The sequence below is a fragment of the Cynocephalus volans genome, chromosome 2 (genome assembly GCF_027409185.1).
Source record: "Cynocephalus volans isolate mCynVol1 chromosome 2, mCynVol1.pri, whole genome shotgun sequence".
Lineage (NCBI taxonomy): Eukaryota > Metazoa > Chordata > Mammalia > Dermoptera > Cynocephalidae > Cynocephalus > Cynocephalus volans.
The window spans coordinates 157,167,685-157,188,431 of NC_084461.1; the positions used below are offsets into that span (position 1 = coordinate 157,167,685).

A 20,747-nucleotide genomic window follows, 5' to 3' on the forward strand; every position below is an offset into this window, starting at 1 on the left:
AAGATTTTAAAATATCTTCTGGGCTGACCCCGTGGCTCACTTGGGAGACTGCGGCGCTGGGAGCGCAGAAGTGCTCCCGCCGCGGGTTCGGATCCTATATAGGGATGGCCGGTTCACTCACTGGCTGAGCGCGGTCACAAAAAAGGACAAAATAAATAAATAAATAAAGTATCTTCTCAATCATCCAACAAAGATTAAATACATTTCTACTATTAACTGTATTTTAGTATATCGCAATATTTGAAAACTGGATACACACACACATACATTTCAACACCCTGCTGGAAAAAGGCTGACTGTGCATAAACTTCAAAATCTTCTTCGTCAAGTTTCTCTGAGCAATATCAAAAAAGACATTCAGTCTGTTTGAAAATAAGAGTTGCTCAATGCCTGTACTATTGCAATAATAAAATGTTTTCAATTAAGCTTTCTGCGAATGGCTGAAATGTCCAACTATAAAGACAACTTAAGAGGGCATTTGCTCCTCAGAAACACACATCACTAGTAGCATGCACAATGTGGGCAAAAGGCTATAATCCTGCTTCTTCAATAAAGTGAATAAAACTAAAAAGATACTGTAATTTTGAATATCCGACTCCTGAAACTGTCAGAAATATAAGACAAAAAGAAATAGATAACAAACTACTATACTCAATCTTCACCCATTTGTAACAAAATTTTTCAATTTAGATGCATAGCTTCTACACTATATATATATTTTTAAAAAACTCAGGAGTTTGGCTTCACGGAGAAGTAGTTATACTTTCTCAGAAAAAGGAACATTAATGTTATGGAAACCTTTTGCAATCTCATTTAGGAAGTGGTGTATGTTAGCAAACCGTTGGACTTAATTAGCAGGCTAATGGCAGCAAGTCATGAGCATAAAAGCTGTCTAATCTCAGTCATGAAGGGCTTGCTTTTCCCTCTCTCATTAACTAGGACTTTCAAGATCATTGTATTTGCAGGTTCCTCCTGAGAGATCCTATGGTGACATCACATGCCATCATCCTAAACAGATAGACTGAGTGACTTCCCAGAAGGACGGCATAAGTCAGCAGTCCCAGACAGAGAGGGGGTAAAGCTTTCTTTTCACAAAGTTGACATAGCATCCTTGAGTGCTCCTGCCAAAATCAGAACACTGGGTGGTGGGGTCTCTTAGTGGATATCATTAGGTAGTAAGTGAACCACTTTCAATAAAAACCAACATAGTTAAATTTTTAAAATAAATAAAGATCTTTATGATAAACTGCTAAATGTTTAAAAATATTTACAGGACTTTCCTAGACTACCTGTAAACTAAGTTTGAGTTTCTGTGGAAAAAAACTTGAAAGAAACCAAAATAAGAAAACTATGATGAGTATCTCTAACCTTGATAGTTCACATGAAACCTGAGGGAAAACCAGATAGGACTTGTATTAACATGTGTACAACACTTGCTGTCCAAAGACCTTGAACATTAGTAGGATGTCCCTCAACCTCACATGAATAAGGTTACTGATAAAGAAAATGGGCTCCACTTTTAAGAAAAGCCAAAAAAAGAAAATATAATTTGCAACCAGCCCAGCAACGACTACCAAGCTGCCACAGGAAGCACCCCAAGCTCCTGAGGTGAGGTGATGGGGGGCCAAGGGCCTCAGTCACACCTCCCAGACACCTGCAACCAGCCCAGCAACAACCACCAAGCCACCACAGGAAGTACCTCAGGCTCCTGAGCCAGGGCAGTGGGGGGCCAAGGGCTTCAGCCACACCCCCTGACATCTGCATCCAGCCCAGCAACGACCAAGCCTCAGCTGGAAGCCCCCTGGTCTCCTCTGCTGGAATGAAGGAGGTGCAATGGGCCTCGATCACACTCCCTCTCTTTCCTCCTCTTCTCATCCTATTTCCCTACCCCCTTCGTCTCTCCCCCTCCATTCCAACTGCTCCACAACAACACCTTAGAATGAGGCATGGAGCTTGCAGAAGCCAAACCCAGCCACAAGTAGACAAGCTGCTGCCACTGCCCTGGGGCCCCACCGGGGTCCTGAGGCATGGAACCAGGGGAAGCCGAACCCAGCCACAACTAGGCAAGCTGCTGCCATCACCCCAGGGCCCCAACAGGGACCTGAGGCATGGAGCCGTGGGAAGCCAAACCCAGCTGAAACCAGGTAAAGAGCACATCAAAATCACCATTTCCATATGGGTAGCCCAACATAGCCACTGCAATTGCCATGGCTGCCACAAAAGCAGCTAGTCTCTATAGCAGCAGTCACAGCCACTGTGCAGATGGCATGCCAGACTCTACACTGCATTGATACTAGAAGAGGCACCAGCAGAGACTAAAAAAAAAAGTCTTCTCTCTCCACAAAGCACACTCCAGAGTAATAGAAGCAGCATCTGATTTATGATAACAGGGGAGAACTTGATCACACCTGTCTCAGAACTGGACAGATCATCTAGGCAACAAACAGAGAGGAACAGTTAATCTATCAGATGAAGAGAACAAATCTATGGTAATTAGAGGGGGAGGAAGGATTGGATAAGGGGCATAAAGAATAGCTATGATTTATAAAAATGAATATGTTAATAAAAAAATTTTTTAAATAAAAAAAATATATATATACATAAGCTAAAATAAATTACTTAGAAAGGAGTGGTTCATATCACAAAATAATTCTTCATATTATACAACTTAAGAGTTCCCATAGTGAGTATCTTAGTTAATTTAAAATAATTTTGTAATATAAATCCATCCATGTGCAACTCTGAATAAGCCCCTCAAGTCTCAACCAACGTCTTTTAATCTCTACAAGTAACAAAAAGCAAACTAAAGCACTTAACCAGGTTGTCTTATCTAAGTATAAAAATAAGCCAATGGCAGAACTGTGCACAAAACTCAATTTCCGGACCTCCTACGCAATAAGACCCCAATGAATGGCAATGTAAAAACTAGATAAAGGCTCTGAGAAAAATCTGCTCTATAACAAGCAGATTTGAGGAGAGCCCAACTACGAGAGCACATAAACCAAAACATAAAATCCTCTTGGCTCTGAATGTACAGTTTAAATAAGTACTATTCCTGGGGTACTTACCAGGACAAACAGTGATTTCTTCTGCAGAATTCTCTGGCATAAGGACTGAGCTTCTCTTACTGGTCAAAGCAACAATGCTGAAAAAGAATAAAACCCCAAGTGAACTCCCAGTAAAATGAATCAGAACACAGGGCCAAAAGCAACAGTGAGTCCTTCACAAAGCCACAGGTAATCTGATACCTGCTGTCTAATACCACAAAAGCACAACAGGGAAGCAAGGAGTCAGTAGTGAAAACTCCAGGCCAGAAATAGAGAAAATAAACATGCTTATAACAACAATTCCAGTGAAATCACTGAATGAAAAGAAACCCCCTTTCAGAGTTTCCACAAAGGAAGGCTGAATGGTATAAACTATCTGTATCACAGAAGACAAAAACTCCAATATAACGATGTTTTTTTTTTTTTTTTAATTTTATTTTGTCGATATACATTGTGGCTGATTATTGCTCCCCATCACCAAAACCTCCCTCCCTCCTCCCTCCCCCCTCCCCCCAATATAACGATGTTAAATGCATTTTATAGCCTTCATCTCAGCCTTCTGAAGACTAGACATTTGTAAACTCATAAAAGAAGACATGGAGATTCTCCTGACAACACACTAGCTTTTCTCTCACCTTGCAGTTAAATTTCCTCTTTATCTCAAGATGTGGCTTTCCAACCAACAAAACTAAAATACAATTCCAAACTGCCCTATAGCAAAAATCTGCCCACACAAGTTGAATATCTCTTCCTAGAAAAACTTAATTATGAATGGCTTGCTTCCCTCATCCAACCTTCTGGTTTCCCTGCCTGCTCATGGAATAAAATCTCTTCCTGACACAGAAACACACGGCTGAGAGATCTGAGCATCTGAGTTAGCCCCTCATGCTTCACAGAGCTTTACAATTAGTTTAATCAAGTATACAATGGACTCTTAAAAACGCAAACCCTCACATCAACCAAGAACCACAGAAAAGAGAGAATAGCCACCATAGACTCATGATAAATAACAAAATCCTGATAGGAAACCACAAGTGATTTCTCTCTCTAAATAAAACATTTGTTATAAACCCAAGCTAGACGTAGTTTACTCTGCATGTAACATTACGGCTCTATTCAAAGGGTCCATCACAAAACAATCTTCTGACATTTATAAAATGGGCTAATCAATTTGAAGTCAAACCACATTGCCCGCGATCCCAACTCTCTCCTGGTGACAAAGCGTAAAATCATTTATTAAAACCTACATCTGCTCTGTGCAAGAGTCATCACAATAAAGCAGAGAGGCCTACAGGGAGCATAAGGCCTACTCAAGTTAAAACCACTTCCAAAACTATCTTAACAGCAGGAAAATCAAACCAAAGCCATATTCTTCAGCTCAGGAAGAAATACCTAGTACAGATGCTTCTCAACTTATGATGGGTTTTCATCCTGATAAACCAATTATAAGTTGAAAATATCATTAAATCAAAAATACACTTAATATACCCAACCTAATGAACATCATAGCTTAGCCTAGCCTACCTTGAATTTGCTCAGAACACTTACAATAGCCTACAGTTGGGCAAAATCATCTAATACAAACCCTATTTTATAATAAAGTGTTAAATATCTCATGTAATTTATTGAATACTATACTGAAAGTGAAAAACAAAATGGTTGTATGGGTACTCAAAGTACAGTTTCTACTGAATGCATTATTGCTTTAGCACCATCATAAAGTCAAAAAATAAAATCATAAATTGGGAGACCTTCTGTACTGTCAACCAAAGTCTAAGAAAGACCATCACCTAATTTACAGCAAATGGCAACTGGGCCTCAACTTACATATGGGAGATGACAATCAATATAAAATTGAGCTCTTGAGAAATTCCCAAAACTCAACTATCAGATGAAGGGGAAAAGTGATTGGAAGCCTGATCCAGCTAATAGTGCAATAAACTACTACCTATTATTAAAGTAAAAAGACTTAGAAGGTAACCCCATCAATCAATCAAGAATAATGGAGGAGATAATGCAAACACAACCATTTACTGGAAAGAAGAAATACAAAGAGATTCAAAGTGGCACAAGACAGAGTGAGAGTGACACAGGTTCTGTGTGGCCTGAATAATGTGAAGGTTTCAAAGAAGATGTAAGTCTTAAGAGCAGACTTAAAAGATGTATACAGTTTGGATATGAAGATAAAATAAGTGTAAGCAGAGAGAACAAAGGGAATAGGAAGAATAGAAGGACCATAAAGAAAGCAGTCTTGCCTTCAAATTGGCATAGAAAGCTAGTGTAGTTAGTTAAGAGAGTAGGAGGATGTGACCACTTTTCAGAAGTAATGTAAATGGGATTTATCCCAAGATGGCTGGACTGGACAAGAAAACCTATAAGACCTCTTCCCGCCCTAATATTCTAGGCTTCTATGAGATGTCCATGTACAGTCTCACTTATGTGGCTCATCTCCCCTATGCTGACACCATCAGAAGAGAATTCAGACCCACAACAACATATAATCTCACCTTTGTGAGGCAGGTACAGAGTTTCCTTCTTCAGAAGTTTCTTCAACAAATAGCCCTTGGGAAGACTGAAAAGAAATATATAACATCCTAAATATACTGACACAGATGAACTGGTTTCTCTTCCTTTCTGAAAAAAATTTAATTGTTCAACATTATCATTTAGCCATTAGTAATAAGAATAAAACATTTTACATAAGTAAGTTTCAATAAAAAGAGCATACCCTATGGAATCAAAAGACTGGTATTTAAATCAGAGCTAAATCACCTACTAACTTTGTAATCATGGGTAAATCACATCTGAATCTCCTTCTTCATCTTAAAATGGGTATTAACAATTGCTTCACAGACTGGTACTGTAAGAATTAAACAAGATAATGTATGCAATGCACTTTGTAAAATGCAAAATCTATATAAGTATTAACTGGTAGATCAAATGAATTATAATTTCAGAGAAACAATTATAAAGTTTTTGTTGTGGAAGGAGGAAATACAAAGAAAAGTCCAATTTTCAATGAAAACACTGCATTAGGAAAAACACTGCAATTCATGAAAGATGTCTCTCTGAGCACAACCAAGCCATAACATGAGACATCCCAAAAGGAAGGTTAAAAGATTCTTTTTGCTACAAATCTGCCACTGTGGTTTGATACCTGGCAATAGGGATATCTTTTAAGAAATGTAACAAATATGGACTGCACGAGGAAAAGATTATTTTCACTGTTTAACAGTAGAGCTGGTGCAAATGTCAACTCATTGATGTAAATGCACAGAACAACATAGAAAAAGAAGCTCTGAAAAAGCAGCTACTGTTGCCTTAGGCAGACTTCTGAGAAAGTACCTGGACTGTGGGGCTACTTCTAGTAGATGTAAAGCTACTTGCTGAAATTTTCAGTGTTTCCTAACAGGATATAAAAACCTAAACAAGTTAGGCATCTCTCTACCACTCAGATAAATGATAAAATATACTAAAAGAACAAGAATAGCTGAGTTGAGTCTCCAGTCAGAAGGAAGATAAAAGTTGTACAAGGATCAGGAATGTAATTTTTATGAAAAAAGAGAATTGAACAAAACTATCAAAAGAACTAAAATACAACAGCAACAAATCACCTGACTCACAGTTTGAACTCAGCCATGCCAAAAGTTCTTTTTTTAAAAAAATTTTAAAAAGTAAATACTGACACCTAGTGTTCATTTAATAGAATTTTATCATCTTGGAACAACTGGGTGATTAAGTCTTGCACTTTAGAAGTAATCACAGCATTATATAAGTTACAAGATACTTCCATCTCTACCTTACTCTGAAGCATATCTCAAAGTTCCCCAGTGTAATTGCTTTAAAAAAAATAATATGTACCTATTAAGTAACAGACTATGCTAATCACTTTACATGCATTACCTCCTTTAATCCTCATAAGAATCTTATGAGGCAAAACTATTAAATCACTTTAGAAATGAGAAAAGTAAAATTTTGAGGGGTTAAATAATTTGCCTTAAATCACATAGTCACAAGCAAAGCTGGGACCAAAATCCACGTTCTAACCACTCCTATTATATTGTTTACTCAATAATCCCTTTCCCAACCATTTCAACATAGAATCTCAAGAATGTCTTCAATTCAACTAACCATTTTAATTTCCAAACTTACATCTCAATTGCAGTAATCTGAACATAGCGGTAAAGTTAGGTTCTTCCAGAATATGAAAATAAGATAGCAAAACAAAAAAATTTGATTAGAGTACCCAAATCTAATTAAAGTGAACACGGAAGTACGACAGGAATGAAACTTTAAGGTAAGCTGTGGCCTAATCAAGACACTGCACTCTACCTGAAGAAATAATGTTAATGGAAAAGAGATAGTTTGCACTGAATCTAAAAAGGAAAAAAACGATGATCCAGAATCAAGGAGTGTCTTCAACACTGTGATGTGGGAAGTAAAAGTGAACAGAAAAATCATCTGGTCATCACAGAAACGTCCTCTTTTGTGGGGGCAGGGCAGTGCTGGCTTATCAGGCCTTTCCATAGACTAGTTGAACCTTACTTAACATTTCCACTTTCTGATTACTATTTCAGCCTTCCAGATACCTTCATCCTAGAAGGTTCAGTATATGGTAAACCTGAGTGTTCTGGTCACTGAAAATGTCTCTATTCCATAATAAATTAATAAACTGTCATTAGACGTATATACATCAGCTTGAAGTTTGGCTAGTCAAAGTCAGTTCTTACAACCCCACATAATCTGGTCATTTCTAGGAAACAAATTCCAGCATCTTGACTAAAATATTAAGGATCAAACTCTGAAAAGTAGTGACCACATCAACATACTACCCCCTCCACCTCCCCAATGTAATGCCATCAAGGTAACTCCTCAATTTTCATTAACAACTTCCCTACCCTGTCTCAGTGACACCAGAAACCAGTTATCGTCTGACTCTAAAGTTTTAATAACCTTCATACAGACTAAGCCATTTGCCCCAAGGTGAATCTTTTTCTAAGTCCCTATTTCTGGGGCTCTCTTGCTATCTCTATCAACCAAGATATGTGAGCAGCTCTAGCAAAGCCTCATTCAATAGGAAACGTTTAACAAACACATAAATTCCTTCTACCCACAGCTCCTAAAAGCAAAAGATCAAGACTAGAGGTAAAATCGCAATCAAAAGGACTGCCATTATTTACCTATAAAATTAATGTTTTGTTTTGTTTTTTAAGGTACTATTCTATGTTGGCAAGGCTGCAGTAAAACAGGCATTCTCATATATTACTAGAAGGAGGGTGTGCAAATTTGAACAACTTTTCTGAAAAGCAATTTGGCAATAAATAGCAAGTCTTTGTTTGTAACACTTTAACCCTGCATTTTTTTCTGGCTCCCTATCTCTAATGACACTGACCTTGAATAAAGAAAAGTTTCATGTAGAAAGATGTTCATCACAACCAAAATACCTAGCAATAGGAAAATGTTTAAAATATTATGGTAAATTCATAAGCTGGAATATAATAGTCATTAAAAGTGAATTCTATAGATAATTTTAACATCATGAGAAAATGTTTACATAATGTTAAATTAAAAATACAAAAATATAATAATATACATACAAAAATAGGTAAAGAAAAAAATATGAAGGAATACGTCACTGAATGGTGTATTCTGCATATGCTTTTAACTTTCTTCGTTAAATTTTTCAGCATTTTTCAACATTTCTAAGTGATTTCTAAAATTAATGTTAATGTCTATGTTGGCTACTTACTAGATTGTCTGCCTGGTGTCATTTTACTGAGGACTGCCCCTCACCCCTGCCACCCAATTAGCAGTGGGTTCACAGCCATTTGTACAATTTGACACATACCCCCTTTTAGGCCATAGCCAAAGCTAGTAAGGGTTATGAACCCCAAATGGGCCATAAGTTCTTTCCTGGAAATTTAAAATCAGAATTGGGAGAGAGTAAATCTCCTGTAAGCCTGCAATATTTAAGTTTGGGATCTATAGGCACAGTTCCTTCCTCCTACCATGAGAAACAGAAGAAAAGAAAGCCAGTCTACAGGGAGAAAAATGAAGCAGATGCAATACAGTGCTGAGATGTAGAAAAATTATAGATGACCTTCTAGATCCAATATCTTCTTCAGGCTTGGTTACGGTCCTGTTTTAGAATTTATGACATACCTGCTTTCCTTATGATATAGTCCTCTTTTTAATTAAGGTAGCTTGATTTGGTTTGTTGTAGTAAAGAGTACCAACTAATAATAATATCTGTAGTATCTGGTGGACTGTTCATGAAGTGAGAGTCACAGAACTTCAACCTAGTAAGACAAGTCACTAAATTTTGACCTCCTGCAGACTATTCCAAAGGTGCTGCTTTTTTTTTTTTTTCTCGCTTTTTTTCTTTTTTAAGTCAAGGGATCTTAACCCTTGACTTGCTGTTGTCAGCACCACACTCTCCCAAGTGAGCCACGGGCCGGCCCTTAAAGGTGTTGCTCTCAAATCTGACACAGAACATGACACAAGTCTATGCTCTAAGAACTCTGGCCCTTGGAATCTTCCAATACAACAACTTGAATTACAATAACTCACTAAGTGTCACTCTTTGGACTGAATTTATTCTGTTAAGCAGCAGCATCTCTGGTTTGTAAAATACAAACACATTATCATAACGTGTTTACTAACTTTCCTTTGAAAAAGAGGCTAGTCACTAGAAGAACTGTTAAGAAAAATGTCTTCTCTTCCCATACAACAATCTTTCCAGAATGTGGATGAAGAGGGTTGACAGGGAAGAATGATCCCATAGGCACCCCCAATGAATGACCTTCCAATCTCTTAGAGAAAATTACCATTAGTTGATTGCCTATAACTCCTAAGCATTATACCATGCATTTTATTCAAATTCACCCTAACCATTAAACTACTGAAAGATAAGAATTGCTATTCCCATTTTACAGATGTAAAAACTGAGATTCAGAGAGATTAAATTGCTTGCTCATCGACACACAATTACTAAAACACAGAAGTCAAAATTCAAACTCCAAATCCATGCTCTCTACACTATGCTATGAAGCTTCTTGGAGCATTTCTTGAAACTTTATCATACTATGAGAGACAAAACAAATAGATAACAGTAAAACAAAACCAAAAACTCAAAGTCCAGTAACAGAGAAACAGCAACAAAAAACAGTATAGTCATAAAACAGAATACTCTTCATAGTTTTAAAGAGCATGTAATGATATGATTGTTTTTATGATATTCAGAGGAAAAAAACAGGATATATGCGGATATATACTTTCATATATAATACAATGTAGATATGTCAGGAAAAGACTGTAAAAGCAACCTAAATATCCCAAAATGGAGATTGGTTTCAGTAAATTATAGAAAACCACCACAAGCAAAATCAGAAATATACCACCGTGGAGGAAATAATCTGAAAAACTATCTGTACTTCACATCACAGACAAAAGACTACTTTTCCCCTGATATATAGAGGATACCTGCAAACCACTAAAAAAATAAATTGAAAAAGACAAATGACCATATTATCTAAACAGACAGGAAAAGAAATATAAATGGGTCTTAGACGTGGGAAAAAAGTTCAACCTCACAAATATTAAAAAGAAATGCAAATTAAGACTACACTGAGATACCATTTTTCATCTCTCAGACTGGCAAAGATCAAGAAGTCTGATATACTACCATTGGTGCGGATATGAGAAACTAGTATTCATACATTGCTGGTGGGAGTTTAAATGTATACAACCTCTGTGAAGGGCAATTTGGCAATAGCTAACAAAATTATAAATGTATATATCCTTTGATCCACCAATTTACATCTATAGGACATTATCCTACAAATATCTCCCATGTGTATGAAACATTCTCAGTACAGTGCACAAGAGTAATCACTGCAGTACTGTTTGTAATAGTAAAATACTGGAAACAAACTAACTCCGACTCATCCATATGGGTATATACCACATCCAAAAAAAAAAACAAATGAAGAAATTCTTTATGTACAGTTATGGAATGACTTCACAGAGATATTAAATGAAAAAAGCAAGGTGCCAAATAATGTGTATAGTATGCTACCATTTGTGTAACAGAAGGTGGGGGGAAAATAAGTATATTGCTTGTACTACATAAAATATATAGAAAAGATACATTAAACACTAGTAACACGAATTGAGTCCAGAGAGAGGAAACTGGTTAGCTGGAGGACAGGAACAAGAAAGACATTTTATTTATATCCTTTTGCATTTTAAGCCATATGAACATTATCATCTATTCAAAAACTTGATTTTTTAGAAATAATAAAAATTTTAAAAAACAAAAAATAAATTATGGTATATCCATATGATAAAACAATGTTTTCAAGTATACTTAATAACTGGGAAAAGATCTGGGATAAACCACAAAGTGGAGGAAAGGAACAAAGCTTATACAGAAGAGTCTTCATTTTGTTCAAAAATTAAAAAGAAAAATGCATTTTTATAGGCACAGAAATAATGATTGCTGGAATTTATAGATAATTTTTTTCTTCTTTATACTCTTCTGTGCTTTCCCAATTTTCTCAAGTGAGCATGTATTACTTTAATAATTGGGGGGAAACGACCACAAAAAGAACAAATAGCTAAGACAATTTTTGTTTGATCTGCAAATAAGTCATCCTTAATTACAGCATCACTGACTCTTACCTGACCATGACTGGTTGTTGGTTCTTCCTCCAACAAAAGTTTCTCTTTCAAGCTTTTAATTGGGCTTTCTTGCAAATCCTTGGTTTTTGAGTGCCAGACAGATGCCCTACATTCCTGCCTCTCCTCTTTGTCTTCATCTCCCATATCTTCTGAGATGCCTTCATTTTTTTCACTAGTCTGATCTCCTTGGCCACATTCATTCTGGATCAGAGAAGGAGGTCTAGGTAACACCGGTTCTCCAAACCCTTTTTTTTTTAAGAGCTGCCTCTGAGCCATTTTCAGGCTCTTTTGATAAACCTCCAACTGGCAGAGAATGACCTCAGTATATTGGTTAGGATCTACTCCAGCAGGGCAGAATGGAATACCCCAGAAGTAGTGCACTGTGCCCCCAAAGTCCTGGAGACCTTTGGCATCTGCTGGGGTAGGCAGACAGTGCTTAGATGTGTCCCGCCTACCCTGGGCAGCTTTGAGAAAAGCACAACCCCTCCCAGTACTTTCCTGTGGCTTCCCACACTGCGTGTGCTCAGCCAAGAGGCCAGTACATCTGTCAAAAGATTTAATGTTCTCATTCTCAAACACTGGCTGGCTTGACTGGTCCCAGCTTCCTGAGCTGCCAGAGACCGGCTCCTCTTCAGTGTTTTCAGTGTGGTCCCAAGGCTCCTCTCTTTCCTCAGCCTCGTTTCCCTGACTGATATATGAGCCTTTAAACAGTGATGGAGGTACCAGCTGCCATATGCCTGTAGGTATTTGAGAAAAAGTAGGGCTAAAGACAAACTTTTTTGTTAAGAGGGCTTGGTAAGCTATCACTTACCAAGAATTACATACTGTGGGTAAGAAAGGCTCTTGTTTGGGTTTAACCAAATGTTGGTTTTTCTTTGGAGATAAAAGTATGCTGGATATTAGTGAAATCTCAATTGTATTCTGATTTAACCTCTTTAATATCACCAAAGGGATTCTGGGCATTTCTGTATATCTACTCTCAGCATGAGGTCACTGTGACATGGTTATGTTGATGAGTGGAATGAGTCAGAACAGGAAGACATGCCTTCAGTGGTCCCAGAGTCTGTGGTTTTCTCTTGGTGGGACTGTGAAGATGGTCCAGTGGCCAGACGTCGAGATCCAGTAGCAGAAGCATCAGAAGGCCGGCAACTCTGAAACAAGCAATCCCACACCAGACCAGGTTTATTATTAAAATAGGTATACATGAAGGGTCACAGAAAGGACAAAAAGGAGAGACCACTGTACCTAAGAGTTTCTCCTCTCCAAAATGTACATGCTCAATTCAAATGAATTCCACAATGAGTACTGAATGCCTCTATGCAAAGTGCTATACTAGATAACTCTACTAAACCCTTTTCTAATATAGCGAGGCAAATGGCATAAAAGATTGCTCAGGACCTGCCATTGGCAAGTATCCTGCACATTAAAAATCATTCCGTGGGTGGCCGGTTAGCTCAGTTTGTTAGAGCACAGCCTTGTAAAACCAAGATCAAGGATGCAGATCTCCTTACCAGTTAGCCGTCAAAAAAAAAAAAAAAAAAAATTTCAATGACACATATTCAAATCACGATATAACATTATTTGATTATTTTAAAAAACTGCCCATTCTTTCTCTCCATAACCCACCTCTAATTCTCATTCCCTTTGCTCTCCCCACAAAATAGGGGGGTAAGCACCTTATCTTGCTCCCTTATGGCTTCTTGGTACTCAGTAATTTTTTTCAGAAGCTGCCAGCTTACTATGGTTCTTTTAAGCCATGGACAGAAAAATCTGTACAGTGGAAGAAAGGATTTTCATACAGAATTAATAAAACACTTCAAACTGGGTTAACCAACAATTGAACACAGACTTTCAAATTATGGGAAATATTTGTTAGCTGAAAATCCTACAAACTGCTACAGCTAGTTCCTAATACAACCATAACACCATAGAAATCAAAGAACATTGCTGACCAATGCCCACAAACTTTTTAACATAGCATATTTACATTCAGGCTTTCAGCAATGGCTTTTCTCAAGAGTTCCTCTTCTTCCTCCTCCTGGCTATTCACTTCCCTAGCTTCTTGCTCACTCATTTTGAGAGCCAGAGCAAACTGTTCTTCTTCTGTCATCTCTGTAAGAAGATAGGAAAAAGAGAGGGAGGGATACCACAAACATTGAATAAGCATGAGGCAAGAAACAGAATTATAAAACTTTTCAACTGAAGACACTACAGACCACTTAGTACAATTTTATAATCTTACAAATGAAAAAAGCCCCCAAAAGTAAAGTGTTGGCCAAGATCATTAGCAGCAGTTAACAACAAGAATCCTGCCTTAACTGGACTTACAGTCCAACTCCCATCAAGTTTTTGCCTTTACTGATCGGCACTGTTATGTATCTCCAGCACATAAAAGAGTGCCTGGCGGGCCGACCCCGTGGCTCACTCGAGAGAGTGCGGCTCTGGGAGCGCAGTGGCGCTCTGTGCTCTGCGGCCGCAGGTTCGGATCCTGTATAGGGATGGCCGGTGCACTCACTGGCTGAGCGCCGTGGGGGCGACATCAAGCCAAGGGTTACGATCCCCTTACCGGTCACGAAAAATAAATAAATAAATAAAGAGTGCCTGGCACATGGTAGATAATCAAAAATGTTTGACAAATGAATAAATAGAGGAAATGACTCCCATTCTAGAGCTTTTTGCTAAATGCCACATGGCTTTATGATCAACACTTAACCAAAATAACTTTACTCTTCAGAATCCTCTTATTTACCCAGTAAAAAAGAACATCCCTAGCCTAGTGACTAGAATGTGATCTCCAGACACCACTTTCCATTAAAAGCAACTGGAATCAGCCATTTCTCCAATGTACCCCAAGTCTGGAGCTTGAAACGTACAAGATGAGCTAAAATATTTATCATAGCTATAAGCAAGGAATCTATCAGACCTACTAAGATCCTATCAAAAGAACTCAGAGGACAACTAAAAAAGTTCTCGCTAGCCAAAAGTAGAACTGGAGCATCAATAAAGATAATGAATACAATGAATTAAAATACATCAAATATACGTAAATCTGTTAAGTCATACTGACACACAAAAAAAGACATGACTAACTGGTCACTATTGAAGAAGTCAGTGAATTAATTATTTTGAAAACTGGTAAATAAAAGAATAGAATCAACCTTTTACCCTACTCTTCCTATACAAGCTGTACTACTAAATAACCAATCAGATGAGAAGTTTCTCTTTAAAGAATTGTTCCAGCTAATAAATGTAAAAGAAATGACAGAAATGGAATACTGCTATTTTGTATAAAGCCTATGAGGGAAGATTTAGTAATGTCTAAAATATTAAATATAAATTTACCTTATGACCTAGCAATCCCACTTCTAACAATTTACCCTAAAGATATACTTCCAATTAAAAATAAGTACATATGCACAACATTTTCCATTGCAGCAATGTTCAAATTTGCCAAACTCTAGAATCTACTTAATGACCATAAACTGTGGTACATATACACATAGCTATAAAACAGAATTACGAATATCTCTATGGACTGGGAACAGAGTGATTTCAAGGACGTATTAGTAAGTAAAAAGAAAAGCAAAGTACAAGAGTATATATATTGTGTGCTACCTTTCACAGAAGAAAAGAGAAATACGAAAATAATACATATACCTGTTTGTTTGTTCAGTCACACAAGAAGAATAAACCAGAAACTAATGCAAGAGGTCACCTACAGGTAGTTGAGAACAAGATGGAAGGGATAAGGGAGGGAATGACTCTACTTTGTATAGCTTTTTGTATAGCTCTGACTTATGGAATCATGTAAATGTTAAACACATTTAAAAAGTAACATGAAATAAACAAGGATGAGAGATCCTTAAAACTGAATCCAAATATAAAAAATGCACCCAACTGAATATGAGATGACCTCAATGCAAATGAAAAAATAACATACCAAAATTTGTGGGATGCAACTAAAGCAACATTTACAGGGAAATTTATAGCTTTACATGATCATATTAGAAAAGAAAAATTGTAAATTAGTGATCCAAGCTTCCTACCTTAAGAAGCTAGAATATGAAAAATAAAATTAACGCAAAGAAAGTGGAAAGAAATATAAAGGAACAGAAATCAATGAAATAAAAGATGAGCATATAATAGAGAAAAAAAAATTATGAGAAGTGAAATTACCTCAAAGAAAGTAGAAAGAAAAATAAAGAGCAGAAATCAATGAAATAAAAGATGAGCATACAATAGAGAAAAACCAACTTTTTAAAAATTGGTTCTGGACAATGGATACAAAATTACAGCTAGATAGGAGAAATAAGTTCTAGTGTTCTATAGCACTGTAGGGTGACTATAGTCAACAACAATTTACTGTATAATTTCAAATAGCTGAAAGGGATGATTTTGAATGTTCCCAACACACGAAGAAATAAATGTTTGAGGTGACACATATGCTAATTACCTTAATTTGATCATATCACACTGTACCTCATTTGTGTATAACTATTATGTGTCAATTGAAAATAATAATTTAAAATATGGTTCTATAAAAAGGTCAGTAAAATGCATAAACCTGTATACTGGTTGAGTAAAAAAGGAAGACAAAATACAAATTAATATCAGGAATAAAAGAAGGGACAGCATTACAAACTTGACAGTCATGAAAAGGATAATAAGGGAATACTGTGAATAAATCTTATACCAATAAATTTGACAACTTGTATCAGGACAAAAATTGGTTCTTGGGAAGCAAAAAAATCTTACTTTCCTATTTATAAAACACAGATACAAAATCACTAAATAAACACAATATATAGGATATCTGTGGTATTAAAATTTCATGGGAATGGCAGTAGTTAGGGGAAAAAATGTCTAAAAAGGTTCCTTAGGGGGATAACAATGAAACAAGGGTTGAAACACTGACATAGGTGAAACAAAAAAATCATTCAAAGACACAAATTATGAAAACTTGCACAAGAAACAGAAATTATGACTAGCCTTATATCTAATAAAGAAACTGAATTTGTATCTTTACATGTCTCTGTAAAGATAATCCCAGCCCCATATGACACCCATCACTGGTGAATTCTGTCAAGGAATAAAGAAAAAAGTAATACCAACCTAATTCAGAAAATAAAAGGTCAATTCTCCCCCAAAGTGATTTATAGATTCAATAAAAGCCCAATCAAAATCCCAACAAGCTTGTTTGTAAGATAGTGACAAGCTGATTCTAAAATTTATATAAGAATGCAACAGACTCAAATTAACCAAAACAATTTAAAAAATAAAGTTACACCACCTAATTTCAAGACTGTATAAAGCAACAGTAATCAAGGTAGTGTGGTAATGACATAATGATAAACATAAACAATAGAACAGAATATTCAGAAAGACCCACACATTGATTTTCAACTGATTTTCAACAAGGACAGGATTGTCAACAAATAGTGCTAGAACAACTGGATATCGATATGGAAAAAAATGAACCTTAACCTTTACTTCTTCACATGATATGCAAACATTAACTCAAAATAGACAATAGATCTAAATGTATAAGCTAAAACTATAAAAATTCTAGAAGAAAACAGATGAAAATTTGTAGTCTTGGGGTAGTCAAAGATTTCTTAGACAAGACACAGGTGGAAAAAAATATAAAAGGAAAAAATGGACACCATCAAACTTTAAAACTTCTGCTCTTTGGAATACACTGTTAAGAAAATGAAAAGGCAAGCCACAAATAGGAGAACACATTCATAACATATAATCTGACAAAGGATTTGTATCCAGAATATATAAAGAACTCCTACAACTAAGTAATAAGAAACAGGAAATCTAATTTTTAAAATAATGGTAAAGAGATTTGAACAGAGGCTTCACAAAAGAAAATAAAGCAAAGACCAACAAGCACATGAAGGGATATAAATCATCAGGAAAATTCAAATTAAGATACCACTGCTTACCACTAGTATAGCTAAAATGAAAAAGAATGATATGCCTAATAAAGTCACTAAATCATCGAGAAAAGACTGATTACAATTCAATCTAATTCAATTTAAGAAGACAAAAAAAAAAACAGGTAATGCAAAAGAGGTAAATTGAAGTTCTCTGTAATATTCTGCTTTTCAGGACACCCTATTCCCTAAAGGTTCTGGAGAGGTGACGTTTTCACATATTTACTGAAGTATTCTCCAGACTCTGAACTCTTGCCCCACCTTTAAAACAAGAACTTTAATTTAATAACACAGTATGATTCTGTTTTCTAGAATACAGGGAGGAAGCTCCAGAGCCAGACTGCCTAGGTTTAAATATTGATTTTGCCTCACACTAGATGCATAATCTTGAACAGGTTATTTATCCTTTTACCTGGATACTGGTGCTGGTCTCTGATAACATCCCTTCCCTTTTTACTTTGCTTCTTTCATCTTTCTGTGAACATGCACTGTCGGGTCCACCGCCGGCTGACCTGAACAGCCCTAGCCTCGTTATCAGTCTTTCCCTAGGTGTCCCTTTTGGTGGGCGAGCGAATTGCCCAGATTCCTCTTTCCCTCCGGTCCCCGTTGGAAGGAGATGGGGGAAGAGAGCCATGAAGAGAGGTGAGCACAGCCGCCGGCCCCAACCAGCCCGTTAAAGGACACTCAGACGTGGTGGGGGTTCTGTCGAGCAGTTCCATTTATTATCACACAAGCACTTGCTTTTAAAGGCAAATGGGGAAGGGAGGTTTTTACATCCTCCAATCAGCTTAAAGGTGACAAGAGCATGCATCCTGTCTCAATGCCTAGCTATTGCAATCACGCAGTGTTCACAAGTGCGGAAGCATGTATTTGGCCAATAAAGGCTAAGGCAAAGTTCCCACGGATACTCCCACCCTACTTCCTCCCAGGGCCATCTTAGGCTGCCACGTTAATACGCCCTTGTGGGCCCATAATGGCGCCACTTGTAATGTCACTTAAGGTGGAGTTAGTTTTTAAGGCCCAACAATGCATGTAGAGCAAATATACTCTTGACTTCAGGGATTCTCATGCAAATACCATGATTATGTGACATTTGTTTTGGTTCACACATCCGTAAAACTGAGGTAATAATATCAAAGACCGTTACGAAGATTAAATGATTTAATGTATGTGAAACACTTAGAACAGTGCTTGGCACATAAGTGCTCAATAAATGTTAATTATTACTGTTAATAACTATATTATTTATTATTATATTATTTAAAGAAATTCAAAACTTTAATACAGACTAACTGTCTTTCTACTCAGTCATTTTTGTATATTTTGCTGGCAGCATATAATTTGATAAAGCCACTGTTAAATATTTTCTTTAACCACAATCAGAATTAAAGGGTAAAAGGACACTGTCATTCACTAGTTACTGTCTCTAATTTTCATTTATCAACCATGAACTGACACTAAAGTCCAATAAGTAACACTGTAGGACACATTTTCCCTAACTTCTCTACTATGTAAGAACTCAACAATTAGAAGAAAGGAAAAAGCAAACTGGAATCCCACTGGGAGCATCGTCCTTTAAGGAAAATGTCAAGTGTCATCCTTTGGAGCTCCAACTAAATTGGCTCTATTCAGTTTACCAAATAATTCTGCTGAACTGAACACAAAACAGTATACACCTTGTGTGAAGCTGATTATATTGGTCATAATTTATGATGCTTAACATCTCCCAACATTCAGGTTAGCCTCCCAATAAGATGTGCAAACAGGCTTTTAACAATTCAGAATACAAAACTAGATGGTACCTATCAAGAGTACCTGTATAATCTGTGGGTATTTAAAACAGCTTAACGAGAACATTTCATATAACTAAAAAAATTAACAGGACAAATTATCTTCCCACCTAAATCTTTTCCAAAGAACTTTCTTTTCCAAAACAGATATAGCTCTGCAGTTGTGGTAAGGCTGATATATATAAATTTATAGAACATGTTTGAAAGCCACTATGTGTCAAAAACCCTTCTAAGTGTGCATTCGTAAACAAAGTGATACGAGTCCTAGGAATTTACCCTAGACAATCACTGAAAAGAAGAAAAGCGCTACACACAAAAAGATGTTCACTACATTATCATCCATAACAGCCTTGACTAAATCTCACAAAACAAGGCAGTGGTTAAATTATGACATATCAACTCAAGAAACTATGATGTGATCAAAATGCTAATCACGAAAACAAATAAAAATGATCAAGTGTGTACAATAATACACCATATAAAAAAATGGAATGAAAATATAATGAGGACTTCCAGCAGCAAGGCAGACTGGGCAGCTGTAGTTGGGCCACCCCCTCATATCACAAACACAATGAAATGCTACATTTCATAAGATTTTATCATAAAAACATAACAAAAACATTTTACTACAAAGCCAAACTTGAAAGAAAGTGAAATTATCATATCCTAGAAATGAAAAGAAATTAACATCAGATAAAATATTTTATTATCACAGAAGAACTTTTCCTTGAATTTAAGAACTGACTCTATAGAAAGGGTATTTTGTTTTCTAGAAAATATGGATGAAATTACCAACATAAATCTATATACTGGTTACAGTTACTGAACTTAAAGGATCCAAGTAAAAGATCATGTCAAAAGCAAAAGGTAAAAACACCAAGCTGGCCTTAGCCTTTACCACATAAACAATTAACACCAGAAGACCATGAAGTAATACCCATAAAATTCTCAGGAAAAGTATAACTTTCCTCCTCTCACCACAAGAAAAGTGTGATCCATAAATTTTATATCCACCTAAGTTCTTCTTCAACACCAACATTCTCAAGCATGCAAGAAATAAGGAAGTACAGCATCTAAGGGACCTTCTTTTTAAAAGTACTTTGTGTACCAGAAATGAATCATTCTTCTAGAAATAAGCATGCTTTTATAATTTTCACTTATTTTACACACAGAAACTGCTTTTACTCACTATATTTATGAGGGTATTACAGGTTATTTTCTCCATATTAAGTATGAACAAATCTGAAGTTGAGACAAGTAAGATGATCTGCCAAAGTCATGTCAGG

General features: G+C 36.4%; 1 protein-coding gene across 1 annotated transcript in view; it reads right to left on the reverse strand.

Annotated features, from left to right (window-relative positions):
• Positions 1-20,747, reverse strand: part of UIMC1 (ubiquitin interaction motif containing 1) — a 143,939-nt gene that overhangs the window by 48,669 nt on the left and 74,523 nt on the right. The window contains exons 4-8 of the mRNA XM_063086343.1: positions 13,717-13,841; positions 12,775-12,880; positions 11,730-12,466; positions 5,555-5,619; positions 3,069-3,145 (exon numbers count right to left, since the gene is read on the reverse strand). Coding sequence (XP_062942413.1) covers positions 3,069-3,145; positions 5,555-5,619; positions 11,730-12,466; positions 12,775-12,880; positions 13,717-13,841 — 1,110 coding nt within the window. The remainder of the gene's footprint in view (positions 1-3,068; positions 3,146-5,554; positions 5,620-11,729; positions 12,467-12,774; positions 12,881-13,716; positions 13,842-20,747) is intronic.